This window comes from Podarcis tiliguerta, assembly GCF_965153285.1.
Source record: "Podarcis tiliguerta genome assembly, chromosome: 1".
Classification (NCBI taxonomy): domain Eukaryota; kingdom Metazoa; phylum Chordata; class Lepidosauria; order Squamata; family Lacertidae; genus Podarcis; species Podarcis tiliguerta.
Window position 1 is genome coordinate 51,279,359 of NC_139534.1, and position 15,942 is coordinate 51,295,300.

The 15,942-nt window shown below is 46.0% G+C and overlaps 1 protein-coding gene across 2 annotated transcripts in view; it reads left to right on the forward strand.

Moving 5' to 3' along the window:
• The window catches only part of VIL1 (villin 1), a 29,911-nt gene extending 14,339 nt beyond the window's left edge, over positions 1–15,572 (forward strand). For both annotated transcript variants that reach the window (XM_083442419.1, XM_083442420.1), the window contains 16 exons: positions 1,196–1,304; positions 2,354–2,464; positions 3,170–3,372; positions 4,270–4,348; positions 4,753–4,851; positions 6,125–6,278; positions 7,630–7,730; positions 8,892–9,029; positions 9,375–9,533; positions 10,696–10,875; positions 11,056–11,201; positions 12,252–12,396; positions 12,925–13,113; positions 13,621–13,689; positions 14,505–14,642; positions 15,389–15,572. In XM_083442419.1, the coding sequence (XP_083298545.1) occupies positions 1,196–1,304; positions 2,354–2,464; positions 3,170–3,372; positions 4,270–4,348; positions 4,753–4,851; positions 6,125–6,278; positions 7,630–7,730; positions 8,892–9,029; positions 9,375–9,533; positions 10,696–10,875; positions 11,056–11,201; positions 12,252–12,396; positions 12,925–13,113; positions 13,621–13,689; positions 14,505–14,642; positions 15,389–15,502 (2,134 nt within the window). In that variant the 3' untranslated portion in view covers positions 15,503–15,572. The remainder of the gene's footprint in view (positions 1–1,195; positions 1,305–2,353; positions 2,465–3,169; positions 3,373–4,269; positions 4,349–4,752; positions 4,852–6,124; positions 6,279–7,629; positions 7,731–8,891; positions 9,030–9,374; positions 9,534–10,695; positions 10,876–11,055; positions 11,202–12,251; positions 12,397–12,924; positions 13,114–13,620; positions 13,690–14,504; positions 14,643–15,388) is intronic.
• Positions 15,573–15,942: the final 370 nt, after the last annotated feature.

Sequence of the window (15,942 nt, forward strand, 5' to 3'; positions counted from 1 at the left end):
TCACTAGCACATGTCACTGGAGGGGTGGACAACTTCAGACTTCAGCTGAAAGAGATTTGCCGCTCCTTGTTTAGCATTAAAAAAGAACCACAGTGAGACTTGGCCTTGTATGTTGTCCTCTGCTCCTTGTATATAAGAAGTTAATGAAAGCTTCCTTTTTTGGTTTTGAATAAGCCATAGTTTCATGTTATTCTAAACTTGGAAAACTGTTGTTTATTCTAACTGCTAGGGAGCTCAAATGAGGATCTAACTGTAGTTTCTGATCTAGGTTTGTTTGAACTAACCACAGTGCAAATAAACCATCATGTCCCAACTGCAGACATAAACTGTGGTTTGTTCAAAACCAACAATTGAAGCTTTCAATCTTTTCCCCCTTGCATATGAAGGAGAGCCAGGGTGGGTGGGGGAGAAGAATGGGACCCAGAATATATGTGAGGCTCGTCATCTTATGTTTGAACCAGGACTACATATAATAAAATTAAAAAATGGGTTCCAAAGCAGAGGGCATCATTTTCACTTTTGCTTTGGGTACAAAAAATGTCTAAAGTTGACACCTAATAGGAGCGGTAGGAAACTTGGAAGCCTGTGGTGAGGTCCTTGGTCCTAGTTTCATGAGGGGTTAAATGTGTTTGGGGGGGTTGTCCCAACCCACATTTGGTTTCAGCTATGCCCACTGCTGATATGCAGCCCCCAACAGATTACACTTGGGGGAATGTAACGCTCAGCAGAAGGTTGCCATCCACCCAACTATATAGAACACAGGTCTGTCCATTTAAGGGCCTGAAATGTGTGTTGTAGCTAACATAATGTTCTTAACATCAGAGGCTCTGGAAAACCTAAAGCAGAGTGGCTGTGGAAGGCAGCAGGTCTTCCCCCACTCCTTTCTGCCCCATGCTTCTATGAGGAATACTGGGTAGAGGTCAACCCTTTCTTCTATGGGAGGTCTGCATACACACTCTATATTTAAAGCACATGGCTTCCCCCTAAGAATCCTGGGAGCTGTAATTTACCCTTCACAGAGCTGCAATGCCCAGCACCCATAACGATCTACACTTCCCAGGATTCCTTGGGGGATGTTGTGTGCTTTATATGTGCCTTAGATGCATGGTTGTGTATGCAGCTGAAGACTTAGCTGTTTGGGAATGTTGGTGCTCTCCTCCACAGTCCAGACCCTGACCCTGCCTCTCCTCTGCAGCTATAAGAAGGGTGGAGTGGCATCTGGCATGAAGCACGTGGAGACCAACACGTACAACGTACGACGCCTGCTGCACGTCAAGGGCAAGAAGAATGTGATGGCAGGAGAGGTGGGTCAAAGATGGGCTGGCAATGTTGGGAAAGGGCTGGCCAGGGCTGGTAGCTTAGCTCCTGGTAAAATTGTCAGATCTAGACACTGTGGGTGATCATGAAGACAAGGTTCATCACAGTTCTGCAGCTCATGAAGGCACACTCAGATCTTACAAAAATCAAATATTTTGCAGTGCTTTTGACCTCTTGTTGGAGCAGTACAGTAGATGCACTTTTAATGATGTGCTTGTGGAGGTCATCAGTGGCTACTGAAGCCACAATGGCTATGTTTCTACTTCAACTGTCGGAGGCAGTGTGCTGCTGGCAGGGGCAGCCCATCCTGTTTTTACACCTGTATTACTATAAAAAGGTAAAGGGACCCCTGATCATTAGGTCCAGTCATGACCGACTCTGGGGTTGTGGTGCTCATCTCGCTTTATTGGCCGCGGGAGCCGGCGTACAGCTTCCAGGTCATGTGGCCAGCATGACTAAGCTGCTTCTGGTGAACCAGAGCAGCACACGGAAATGCTGTTTACCTTCCCACCGGAGCGGTACCTATTTATCTACTTGCACTTTGATGTGCTTTCAAACTGCTAGGTTGGCAGGAGCAGAGCCCGAGCAACGGGAGCTTACCCCGTCGCGGGGATTTGACCTTCTGATCGGCAAGTCCTAGGCTCTGTGGTTTAACCCACAGCACCACCCATGCCCCATATGTATTACTATAGGTGTTCTTTTAATAGAAAGGACAGTGGAAATGGAAATAACTTTTATATTTACAAACCATCAAACTGCAAGCCAACAATCTATCTATGAAATAAATATGTGGTTTTTTTATTTACAGGTCCTTTGCAATCTGAGGCCTCCTTAGCTTGTGCATGTATCTTGCACTGCTCCCAGATTTTCCATGGGCATCTGGTTGGCCATAATGAGAACTAGATGTGGTTTTTGGCCTGATCCAACAGGGATCATCTTGTGTGAGGTCCCCAGACTGATAGAATCCAAGTATGACTGTCTTTCAGTAAACTCACATAGGCTTTCCCACCAGCTGTTTTTTCCCCCTCTTGCAAAGGTGGAGCTGAGTTGGAGCAGTTTCAACTTGGGCGATGTGTTTCTGCTAGACCTGGGGAAGCTCATCATCCAATGGAATGGTCCAGAGAGCAACCGCCTGGAGCGACTGAAGGTGCAAAGTCTGCCATGGGTGGTGGAAGTGGGGAAGCAGGGGAGACGGGAGTTGTGCAAAGAAGGAGGGCTTTGGTGCCTGTCCTTTCTTGGGTGGGACATCTGACATTTGAAATCCAAATGTAACATTTCTATTGTAAGAAAAGGAGGGTTGTTTTGCTGACCAAAAAAAAAAAAATATGGATTGGGAGGAAACGGGAGAATCAGGATCAAGTGAAGCCACCAACTTATCATATAACAACCCAGTGGTGGGACATGCTCAAGACACTGAATGGCCTTCCTAATAGCCTTGGGATTATATTACATTGATGGATTCACTGTGTGATGATCAGCTCATAGTTCCATGTAGTTCGGCAGCCATTAATAAATTCAGCGTATTAAAATGGCTATTGGGCATCATTCTTTTTAGTATATCTCCCCTTCCTAGGAAGGGTGGTAGGAATAATTCATGACTACAAGGTGCTTCAAGGTGTTAAGTTCTGTGTCTGAGTTGGCTAAGACAAAAAGGGAAATAAATGAATTGGGTGATAGCTGAAGTGAGACTAGAAACCTGGACTAGATAAGCCTTAGGCCTGATCCTGCATGGGGTTTCTTGTTCACACCCACCATGCTCTTATTTGTGGGTTTTCTCATTCTTCTAATGCCATTCAGGCTTCCTCCTGCCACCCCCTGACCTTGGCTTGTGGTTGTGACCTGTTTCCTGCAGGGGATGACCCTAGCCAAGGACATTCGTGACCGGGAGCGTGGGGGTCGAGCGCAGGTAGGTGTGGTGGATGGGGAGGACGAAGCTGCATCTCCTATTCTCATGAAGATCATGGAGTATGTGCTGGGGGAGAAGAGGAACATTCAGCCTGCCATCCCAGATGCCGTGGTGGACCAGAAGCTGAAATCTTCTCTCAAGCTCTACCAGTGAGTGACATTGGGTGTGTGGTAGTGGGGACTATGGTGAGGCAAAGAGGTTGTGTGGAAAGATGCACAGCTGCGGGAGAGAGGAGCGAACATCTCTTTGATGGATGCAGGAACAGGGGAATGTGGGAGAGAAAGCCTCTGATGGAAGTACACACGCTGGTCAAGAAAGCAAATGTTCCATTTATTCTGCTCATGGGATCAATACTGCTCCTGAGAGCACCTGTGTGACCTTCCTTAATGAGTACAATTCTGTTTGTCATGTTTGGGTTTTTTCTTGTGGATTCAAAGTGATTTGGAACGAACTGCGACAGCAAAAGGCATCCAGAAGGGATGTATGAGGGAGGACAATGGGGAGATCAGGAAGAGGGCAGGAGCCTGGAACTATGAAGGAAAGAAAATAAACTAGAGATAAATCTCAAAAGGGAAGGAGACCCTACGGTTGGGCACCTTGGCTTTTGGGCTGTTTTGGCCAACACTGCCCCCATTTTCAAATATTTCCTTGTAACCATGAAGGTAAGAAAATATCCTCCTAGTTTCCTGGCTCTTCCTCCCCTTTTTAAAATTAGTGTGTGAATGCGCCAAGGCAATTTGGGGTTCAGTGATGTCACTGCAGGTGAGATGCAGACGTTCTGCTTCAGATATCATAGGAGAAATACAGAAAAAAAGAAGCAGGAGTAATTTATCATTATTTTCCACCCCACTTTTATGTTAACTGAACTGGCTGTGAGGTTCTCTAGAAAACTGAATTCTGTAAGGTTTTATATATTGAATAGGCCCAGTCCTGATTTTTAGCTTTTAAGACCATTATTGTTTTGCATGATCTTCATCCCAGAGTGTAGACTAGCAACATCACTTTGGAGAGCTGGTCCCATGACTACCCTCTTGTTCCTCTCCCAGAGTCTCTGAGATAGAAGGGAACCTTCTTATCCAAGAAGTTGCCATCCAGCCCCTCACCCAGGACCTTCTCAAGAATGAGGTAAGACTCATCCCTGGGGGATTGGTTGCACCATGACAAGCTTAAAGCGTAGGTTGGGGGTTGGAGAGAAGGGAAGACTAGAGGAGACATTATTCCAGTGTCATCTAACACAGTTGTAGCCGTTCTGCCTATTGCCATTCCAACCCCAAAATTATAATCTGAATGGCTTGAGTCTAAAATGGTGAGACTGTGGCCTTCCAGATGTTGCTGGACTACAATGCCCATCATCCCTGACCATTGACATGGTGGCTGAGGTTGATGGGAGCTGGAGTCCATCCACATCTAGAGGATTACTGGCTACCCACCTATGCTGTAAGAGAGAGCCTGGTAATGGAAGAGGGCTATACTGGCCTAAACAGCTTCTTTGTAATGAAACAACTGGATCTTGTTTTGCCTCCTGTCAGGACTGCTTCATCTTGGACCAAGGTGGTGTGAAGATCTTTGTGTGGAAGGGTAGGAATTCAAGCAAGGAGGAGAAGCGGCAAGCAATGACACGGGCCCTGGTGAGTGAGAGGATAAGGCAAAGCTGAGCCCATACAGTTTCCTATCTGGGCAAGGACCTTTAGCAATGTTCCAGAACTTCTTGGAGATACTGGAACAAAGTGCCTCCACTCTCTCTTCTGTCATTTCAAGGGATCAAAACCATTTTTGGCTCCATGATTCTAGATCTTGACTAACATGAATGCTACCAGCTCATTTAGATTCTCTGTCTGGATTTTGGACCAGGGCTTGGATATTACCTTCTGCCTACCTGCCTGTCTTCCTTTTAGCCTTATCCATTTCATAGGCTTGAGGAGGGTATCAGGCAAGCAAGTATATAAAACAGGAAAAAAAACTTTACAGGCTTTAAAAAAATCATTTAATCACAGTCCTTATAATGAAGCAAAGTGAAATCATGGTGTTGAATAGCAAATTCTGGGAAGGAATTCTTCCACCAGTCCTTTGTTTAATGTTCCATCAAAAGAAAAAAATGACTGTACCAATGCAGACAAATGCCCCAATTAATCATATAAATTAAGTTAAATTCTTGGTGGATTTTATTAAGCAGGACACCATTTGCAAAAAAACAAGCAAACTCATGCCTTTTTTCCCCAGACCTTCATTTTCCAGTTTGAAGAATATACAGTGTTTAAAAATGCAGCGATTCTGTCCCGCATTGCTACACTAGAAATAAGGGGTGCAAAAGACTGAAGCCCAAGCTAGTTTGTGTTCTACATTGTTTCCTTTTTAGCCTAAGTTAATGTAAGAGCATAAAGCCTGGATGAACCCAAAGCCATATTTACCCCCTCTAATAGTCAAAGCAGGTGGTGAGGGCCAACAGGACTAGAGCCAAAGTGGGCTAATGAGAAGCAAGAGGAAGCTACTATACAACAAAATAGAGCTTTAAAAACCAACAAAATGTAAGGGGCAACACTCCCCCCCCCCCAAAAAAAACACATCCTGACCAATGAGGACCAAGCATGCTCAGTAACCACAGAATGCTGAGTGTTAGTTGAAAAAGAAAACTGGTGGCAGAGGGATGGAATGGAGCGTTCTACCAGGGGCATTGCTGGCTGGCTGGCACCATGTACATGAGCACTGCTGTTATAGTAGGCGAGGAATACACTTATCAATTTTTGTTGCAGGCCCCAGTTGTCAAAGAGATAACACTGGGCCTGTTGAGGGTGATGGTCTAGGATACTTCCAAATATGCTCTGTTTAATGAAGTCTCTGTGGAGTCCTTCCTCACCTTGTTGTGAAAGTTGCTCTGTTGTGGTCTTCTCTTTGTCATCTCAGGGTTACATGAAGGCAAAGAACTACCCACCCAGCACCAGCGTGGAGACTGAAAATGACGGTTCTGAATCTGCTGTCTTTAGGCAGCTCTTTCAGAAATGGACTCTCCCCCATCAAAGCACTGGCTTTGGCAAGACCAACACAGTTGGGAAAATAGGTAAGTGCTGAAGCCTGATCAGCTTAGTGGAGCTGATGGTTTAGAGGCTGCTTCTGACAGGTATGGGCCCCACAAGAAGAGGTGGGAAAGAATGTTGTTTTGGCCTGTCTCTTTTGTGAAAAGGCAGGTCAGTCTGTTCTGTGTCAGTTTCTGTGTTCATTCCTCAATTCATTCTCTCCTGTTTCTGTATCAATTTGCAAAGAAATTTGAAAACCCACAGTTTCAATTTGCAAAGAAAATTGAAAATCCACAGTTAAATATGTACTTAAGTACAGTGGTACCTTGGGTTACAGACGCTTCAGGTTGCAGACGTTTCAGGTTACAAACACTACTAACCAGGAAGTGGTTGCTCCAGGTTAAAAACTTTGCCCCAGGATAAGAATGGAAATCACACAGCAGTGGCGCAGCGGCAGCAGGAGGCCCCATTAGCGAAAGCACGCCTCGGGTTAAGAACCGTTTCAGGTTAAGAATGGACCTCTGCAATGAATTAAGTTCTTAACCTGAGGTACCACTGTACATAGTTAATATGGGCCATATCTGCACAATACCTTAAAAACACTATTATACCACTTTGAGAGTCATGGCTTTTCACCGAGGATCCTGGGAACTGTAGTTCATTAAGGCTGCTTAGAGCTGTTTTTATTCGACCCCTCTTCCCCTCACAGAGGTGCAGTTCCCAGAGTCCTTTGGGAAGAGGAATTGGTTGTGAAACCGTTCTGGGAATTCTGGAGCTAAAGTTCTGCCAGACTCATTCTTGTTTACACACACACACAAAAAACCCCACTACGGAGGTCTAGTGCAGTGGTAACCAACATGGTGCCCTCTAGCTGTGGGATTCCAGTTCCTGCCATCCACAAGGTGCACAATGAATGGCCGGTAATGATTAGGAATGATGGGAGAGCACCACACTGGGTAATTGTGGCCTTGAATGTGGGTTGAAGGAAGCATTTATTGTGAACCCCCTCCTTAATATTGGCAGCATCCTTGACACGAGCGGCTGAGGGTTTGTGTTGTATATGAACAAACACTCCTTTAGAATGAAATGTCATTGTTGCTGTTGTTGTTAAAATTTGCATACTGCCCTGCATCCGACGAACCCAGGGCAGTTCACAGCAGAACCCCAAACGTTGGGTTTTATAAGCATGTGGGTTGCTATCCTCTGCTTTCTGCTGTGGAAATCATACATGGTGGTGCCTCCTTCCTATAGGAGTAACACATGCAGTTTCCATCCATCCCATCAAAGTTTATTCTTTAGCTTGTAACTGCCCATCCTTTGGGCCACACGGTCCCTCAACGCAGATGTGCTGGTTAAGACCAAACCTACCTACTTTCTTCCCTGGCTGCCCAACAGCCAAAGTAGAGCAAGTGAAGTTTGATGCCACCACTCTCCATGCCAAGCCGGAGATGGCTGCCCTACACAAGATGGTGGATGACGGCTCTGGAGAAGTAGAGGTGAGGACAGTGCCATTTTTCTAGAAAAAGAGGTGCCAGAAATCACCACAAATTCTTCACTTGTAATGGCAATGGTGCCCACCTGAGAGGTGCTGGAACCGAGCTCAGGAGAATTTCGGCTGGAAAAAAAAGCCCTGGGTAAGGACCAGGCCCACCCAAGTCCCCACCCCCTTTTGGCTTTGAGTTTAGTGGGATAACCTGTTGTGAGACACAAGAGCACAAGACAGCTCTATCTCAAAGGCTTCCTCTTGGCCTCAGCTCTGCACATATGCAAAATGAATTGCCATGCTAGCATTATGAAAGTAGAGCTGGAGTTAAAGGTGAGCAGCTGCAATAAATCTGGCAAGACCAGCCCCAAACTAGCCACACCTTTTGAACTTGTGGCAAGAAAAGGACTGAAAATCTCCTTGGTTACAGCTGTCCAAATTTGCCTTTCTGAAAGGACAACAAGCTGCAAAATTATATCCAGTGCCAGTGACTTGGCTAGTTGGGGAACAGCAGCATGAATGCCACATAACATAAGGCCCTGGACACGTTGGAGGGGAAGGGTGGGATATAAATTCAATACCATTCAATTATAACTTTGGTAGGGCTGTGGGGTATGCTTCGGTGCTCCTTAGGTTTGTAGGCTCGGGAAGGTCTTTGCCCTGGGCTCACCACAGGCCCTGTAAGGACAACATCAGCAGGAACGTAAGGGAACTGAGGACCATCTTCTTCATCACTACTTCTTTCTCTGGGACTTCACAAGGCATCACACAGTAAAGTTGAAGCATATCACCATAGCCATAAGGACTTGAAAAGTGATGCTTTGGTGGTGTTTTAAATGAGAATCGAGATCCTTAGAAGGCTGAATTCTGTATCCAGTGCCACATTTCCTTCCACCATCACCCCAAATGTACACAGTTGAGAAATTCAGATATACACCACTACTCTAGGGGCTTGCTCACACTTCCATTTGCCCTGCTGTTTTCTCCCAGGAAATTTCACTCTTTATCGCGGAATCTGCAGTGTCCAGTTATGACGGACCTAACTGCTAACCGAGCTAACTTTGCCAAGCACTATATTCCTGGCTATACTGAGGAAACCTCCACCCACCAACCCCTGCCCACCCCTTGAACATCTACTGCTACCCTGTTGCTCATGTTCCACTTGCCTTGACAGGTCTGGCGAATTGAGGACTTGGAACTGGTACCAGTGGAGGGTCGCTGGCTTGGTCATTTCTACAGCGGCGACTGCTACCTTATCCTCTACAAGTATCTAGTCTCCAGTAAAATGCACTACATGATCTACATTTGGCAGGTGAGCAGGTGGAGGTGGGCAGGAGGGATTACGACAAAGGAAGCAGAGTATAGGCCAAGGAGATGGAGAGAGAAGAAAGACCTCCCACACGTCACTAAGGAGCAGTAGAAACCATTTGCATGTTCAGAACAACAACAACAAGTACTAGGAATTTGCCTTTCCAAAGGAGTCTGAAGTTCTCAGGACCCTAAAGATGCCACTGGATTCTGCTGTAGGATGCTGTGTTCCATTGCTCACAACACAGTCATGAGTTTTGAAGTTCTTTCTCCATTGAATTGTAGCTGAGAGACAGTCGGAACTGTACCCCAGCCTTTTAAGTCAGCCTACTCTGTTGCTGCTTTCCAGGGTCGCCACGCCACCCCCGACGAGATCACTGCCTCTGCTTACCAGGCTGTCATTCTGGACCAACAGTATAATGGTGAACCTGTGCAGGTGCGAGTGACCATGGGCAAGGAGCCTGCTCATCTTATGGCCATCTTCAAGGGACGCATGGTGGTGTATTCGGTGAGCACAAGAGGGACAGACTCGGTGGTTAAAATTGCCTCCCTTTCCATTTCCCAGCTGTACAATGGGGAGCAAAACAGATAAGAGACAGGAAATCCAAAGAGAACATTCGAGTATCTTGTGGTGGCTCTAATTTTGATCAGAACAATAGTTCTAAGGGGGATTTAGGTTTTGCATCCAAGTAGGTATTTTGGGGGGATGGGGTAACAGGCACAATACAGGTTCCCTTGTTTCCCCTCCCCCAGTGGAGATAATCATAGTTTTGGGGATTGGGGAGCAATTTAGACTAGGAAAATCACAGAGAAGTGAACACCTGCTCCACCAGCAGCACTTCTCCAATCAAAATCTGAGATCCCAGAGGGGCTTTAAATAATAATATTAAAAGCCCACTGGGAGATCAAAACTCATCTTTCCCACTTCACATGTCTTTTGGTCTCAAAGCTTCCTAATCTGGAGTTATACCACTTCAAGGGAGTTTTATGACAGGCTGTATTCTTGTTGCCACTTTGTAAGCTGCTTGTGGTTGAGCACTCCACCGCTTCCTCATCCCTTTTCCTTTGGTGGCGGCGCTTTGTATATTGAGCGGATGTGACCCTCCTGTCAGATTTCAGAAAGGGGAGGGGAAAATATCCCATTCGTTCCATGCCCTGCACAGGACAAGGAGCAGCGGGTTTAAGTTCCAGTGGCAGAAAAGGCTACTGCGGAATGGGAAGCTATCAAGGCAAAGGGGAACCTAGAATACATCAGTCACAGAGTGACCTGACCTCACCTGTGTCAGGAAAGGGGCCTTTTGGGACCAGTTCCTATAGTTCTGCAGTGGAAGGTGAAATGATGGGGATGGGACAAAGCTTGTACAAAATAGTTTATGTCTCTGGGGGAAGACTGAGGCTTAACTAATAGATCTTGCTTTCATGCAGTCCTATGACCTTTATTTGGGATGATATAACCAATGCACTGGGCTTTGGAGTGCAGTGATGCTCATGCTCTATAGAAGCATGGCTGAGAGGCTGTGGAATTCCTCAACACAGCGCCCATTCAGAAAGTGTGCAAAATTTTGCATAATTTCTCTTGCTCTTGTAGTATCCAAGCCCTAGAAGCCTGGAGTGATGCCTGGACTCTCATAGCTGTCTAAATTCTTTTTTCCCCTCCTCCTTACACCTAGGGTGGTACCTCCCGAGCTGGCAGCACAGCTCCAGTGCCCACCATCCGCCTTTTCCAGGTGCATGGGACCAACGAGTTCAACACCAAGGCCTTTGAGGTGCCTCCCCGGGCCTCCTCCCTCAATTCCAATGATGTCTTTATCCTCAAGACTCAGAGTTGCTGCTACCTCTGGTATGGGAAGGTAGGCATCCTTTCCGGGAGAAGTGCACAGCTGGTGGGTGATTTGGAGGCTGAGGGCACTAGCAAGTGTGATCCAGAACAAACATTCTCAGCTTTGGAAGAGGGAGTGGAATTTAGTTAATTGAAAGGCTGAACCCAACCCCCCAACCCCCACAGCACAGTCTGGTTTTCCTTCCTGCAGGGTTGCAGTGGGGATGAGAGGGAGATGGCCAGGAGTGTGGCTGACCTGATCTCCAAGACCGAGAAAGCAGTGATCGCAGAAGGACAGGAGCCTGCGGAGTTCTGGATTGCGCTAGGCGGGAAGTCCCAGTACGCCAACAATAAAAGGTAACATCTGGCACCTGGGCAAGTGCTGCTCTGCAGGGGCAGTGCTAGCTGCCTGCATCACATCATCAGAGCAGCAGATGTGTGCACACCATGGCTACCAGAATGTATGGCCTCCACTTTCAGCTGATCCACCTTACAGCTGATCACTTGGGCAAGGGGCCCTTTCCAGGCATGCTGGTTGCAGAATACTGTGAGGCAAGGAAGCCAACCAGCCCAGGCCACCAACAAGGCAGTATAGCTGCTACTGAGGCTTCCACTCAGGGGGGCTAGAACTCCACCAGTTTGGCACCGATTTGTGGTTCATAGTTAATATTAAGCATGAAGCCTGTGTTTGATGTATCAATTGCTCAGTTTATGGCGTGCTACAAAATGCTGGGATTTTGCTGTAAAAGACGTGCAAACCTTTGGTACAGGTTTGGAACAGGGTTCCAAATTTGGGGGTTCATAGTTAAATTTTCTTAGTGTGGTTGCCATCTCTCCCAGCCTCCATTGCCTGAAACGGCTACTTCACACTGGCTAATGGCAGGGCCGGTCCTGCCTAGGCAATGCACTCTTACACGCCAGTCCTTACTCTCCTAATGCCAAAGTCTGAATTGGATGGAAGAAGCCACAGCCTCCATCTCCACTCAAAATCGGAAGACTCTGGTGGCTTTTAAAGGCATGTGTGGGAAAACCTCAAGTGTCAGTTTCCTTCCCTCCAAATCCACTTGCAGAGGGTGGTTATTTTAGAGGCAAGTGGCAAGGAGTTTCAGGGGGAAATGAAACCCTCGCACACCCTTTCTGGCTGCTTCTCTACTCTAGATTGCTCCAATCCAGCCTTTCTCAACCTGTGGGTTCCCAGATGATGTTGAACTATAACTCCCATCACCCCAAGGCCAGAGCTCAAGGATGATGGGAGTTGTAGTCCAACAACATCTGGGGACCCACAGGTTGAGAACGGCTGCATCTGATGTGGCCTGGTAGAAAAGCTAGCTATATGGCTTTTTCTCCATGTGCTTGTGTGGGAGCTGACCTGCCACCTGACCTGTCTCTCTCCCTCTTTTTGTGCAGATTACAGGAGGAAACAATTGCCATCACACCTCGGCTCTTTCAGTGCTCCAATAAGACGGGGCGCTTCCTTGCCATGGAGATCACAAATTTTACTCAAGATGACTTGGAAGAAGATGATGTGTTCCTACTGGATGCCTGGGACCAGGTGGGTCTGAGGTGGGGGGAAAAGAATGAATAGGGAGAGGAAGCATTTGCTGCTCAATGAAGCACCTTGGCAGATGAATGCCCCCCCCCCCGTAACAATGCTATTGAATTTTACTTTCATGGCTAATGTTGCATGCTGGAATTTTTCTACAGCTGCTTTGTTCGCGCACAAACACTTCTCATCTGATATAATTGCTGCGCTATATTAACACTCCATGCAGCTGATGAAACCTTGTCTTAACCAATGGGTTTGCCTTAAAAGTGCCACAATTTTGTTGTTTTGGGGGTAAGAAATGAATATGACCACTACCCCTCTAGAAACTTTGTTAGCTATCTCCTTCCCTAAGGTTTAGGGGGTTATGGTCTGCCACAGAAGCTTTAAGTCTATGGTTGAGAGATATATGCAGGCAAACACAAATGCAAGGGCAGAATTCCCTGAACCTCTTTTCTCCCTTTTGATCCTTGATCCAGCTACCGGCACATGAGCTGCATGTCTGCTTCCGTTCATAAGAGCTTTTTCTCCGGCCAGGTTTACTTCTGGATCGGCAAAGATGCAAATGAGGCTGAGAAGGAGGCAGCAGCCGTAACGGTGCAGGAGTACCTGCGAACTCACCCGGGTGGACGTGACCTTGACACTCCCATTGTGATTGTGAAGCAAGGCTATGAGCCTCCGACATTCACTGGCTGGTTCCTAGCATGGGACCCCCTGAAAGGGACAGTAAGTGACCTAGTGGCCCTTATTATTTCAGGTCTAACAAAAGGCAGCTGAAAACACCACGTCGTGCAACAAAGGTTAATCCCATGTGAATTCAAAGACATGTTTGAAATGTGTAGAAAACATTACTTTCCCTCTAATTGCTCTGCCTTGTTAGAGCTCTCCTCTAACCTTCCAGATGTTGTTCGATTACAGCTGCCATCATCCTTGACCTTTGGCCAGGTGGACCGGAGACGATGGGAGCTGGAAGCACGTTAGCCACTCCACCTACAGATTTTCATCAGAATTAGCTTTCATGAACTTTCAACATGCTGAAGTGTAGCTAGCTACATCCAGACTTTCTGTATCCACAAATGATGATGAGAACATAGGTTACCAGGCTTAAGATACTGCAAATTTCGCTTTAAGGAATCCTATTTTAACTCTGTAGCCTTCAGTCAAATCAAAATGTTCATGTGTGTGTGGGTAGTCTGGTAACTCCCAGGGTTTTTGTGGTCTATTTTCATGCAGGAGAAGAAATCCTATGAAGAGTTAAAAGCTGAACTTGTAAATGAGGACAACCTTGGCCAGATCACTTCTGTAAGTATTACCGAACACGTGTTTGATCATATGTAAGTGCAGGTAGCACAGTTGCCATTTAATTTATAGGAAACCAGGAACAATAGGACCCAAGTTCATTTTATAGCAGTAACTGCTGTGTAGCTTTTCATGCCTGTACTATCTGATTGGGGGATGTAAGGCCTTCTTTTAAAGTTATTTCAGTATAAAAGGCTGCAATACTTACTCCAGAAAAACTTCCCTTTAGAGGGATAGTAAGTATGATCACAGCTGAGGATGAACAGAGTTGCATTCCTCTTTAAGGATGTTAACTGCTTGTAGAGAACATTGCCCACAGCATGCCCTCTCCACCTCCCTCACTGTTCCTCGGATGTTGACCTTTTTGCAGCACCTTAAAGACAAGAGCATTATGGCACAAGTGATTGTGCACTAGACTGTTTCTGCCGCAACAGATCAACATGTCCCTTTCAACTCTACCATTCTTAATCCTCTGGATGGCACTAGAATTTTTATTTTTAAATTCCTTTCTTACAAAGTGTACCAGAACCCACAATACTGCATTTTAGATCAATAAATGCATTTATTGATCTAAAACAGTTCAGCTTACCATGCCAATTTACCTTCCCTCAACTCAGTGCTATTTTTCTATAAAAAGAGGTGTTGGAACTCACCATGAACACCTCCCTTGTTCTCCCATAATGGCAATGGTGCCCACCTGAGGGGTGCCGGAACTGAATTCTGCTGAGGCTGAAAAAAAGCCTTGCCACAACTCTTGTTTAAATAGATACAAGACACATTTGAGCTTTGGGGATTCCCCCTTCCAATTTCTCTTTCAGGAAATCCTTGATGCAAAAACAGTTTTCACTGCCAACACAACCTTGGGTAGTATCTCAATGTCAACCTACCCTCTGGAGAAATTGATGAATGTGTCTGCAGAGGAACTACCCAGCGATGTAAACCCCAGCAGGAAGGAGGTGAGAATCCCAGGGCTGCATTCACATTTCTCCTGTTTATTTATTGCATTTATATCCTGCCTTTCCTCCAAAGAGCTCAAAGTGGTGGTGTATGCAGATCTTGGCACAGCTTAATCTCACATCACCAAATCCAGATACAGAATAGGCTAGCGTATGCTAAATCAGGGCTACAAACATCTAATGGGTGTAGGAATAAAAGCTTGCTAGTGTGCTGAAGCATTTGAAGGCTGGGCAAGTATTAGATATGCACAGTTCCTTTCCAAAGCCATCCCCATCTGCCCCAATTAATATTAGGTTGTATTCAAGATAGTGTTAAGGCTGGGAGACCATCAGCACAAGGTGTGAGCGAGAGATGGAACATTCTCTCCCTCTTTTCCCCATGTGTTCCCCCCTAATCTGTTCTGGTGGTTCCCCTGATCCTCCAGAGCTGATTTGGAGATTGTGTGGAAGAAGGAAGAAAATTTGTGCCAGTGCTAGTTTTTGCACTGGCGTAAAAAGTTAGCTGAATACCTCCCACTGTTCATTCATTCTGCTCCAGCATAAAGTGGCAACAACTTGAGGAAAATACAGAACAATCTCCAGTTTCCTTAGACTTGTTCTGAGCATGCCATCTTGTCTAAGTGTTATCAGGCTGTGCCCCCAAATACTCACAGGAAATCTGGACGTAGTGTTTTCACTACAGTGTGTTACCTTTATGATTGGACTTGCTCTCTCTCTCATCCTTGCCCTTTCCCCCCATCCCATAGGACTACATATCAGATGAAGATTTTCTTGCTGTCTTTGGAATGTCCCGACAAAACTTTGCTGCCCTTCCTCAATGGAAGCAACAGACTCTCAAGAAGGAAAAAGGACTTTTCTAAAAATGTAAACTTTCTGCTGTCATTGACTCAAAGTGGATATTTTTACTTAAAATAAAAATAATTCCAAGTTTGTTTGGAGTGTCCCAGAATGAACAATCAAGCATTTTCTGCCACTGGATTATATGCAGCAACAAAGGGGATTCTATTCATTAACCCTACAGGTGGTCAAATTCTGAGTTACTAGAAACAGAGGGCAGCCCAGGCAGGAAAAAGGAGCCTTTAAAACTTGTGTCTGCCCACTTGAGTCTCATTTTTCTCCACCTATGAAACAAGGTAGTGATTTATTTTAGTAAGTCACCAACACCAGGCTGTCTTGTAGCTGATCACCCCATTTCCCCCTTGACCTTCTTTGGAGGTCCTTCTTTGGAGGTCTTTAAGCAGAGGCTTGACAACCATATGTCAGGAGTGCTCTGATGGTGTTTCCTGCTTGGCAGGGGGTT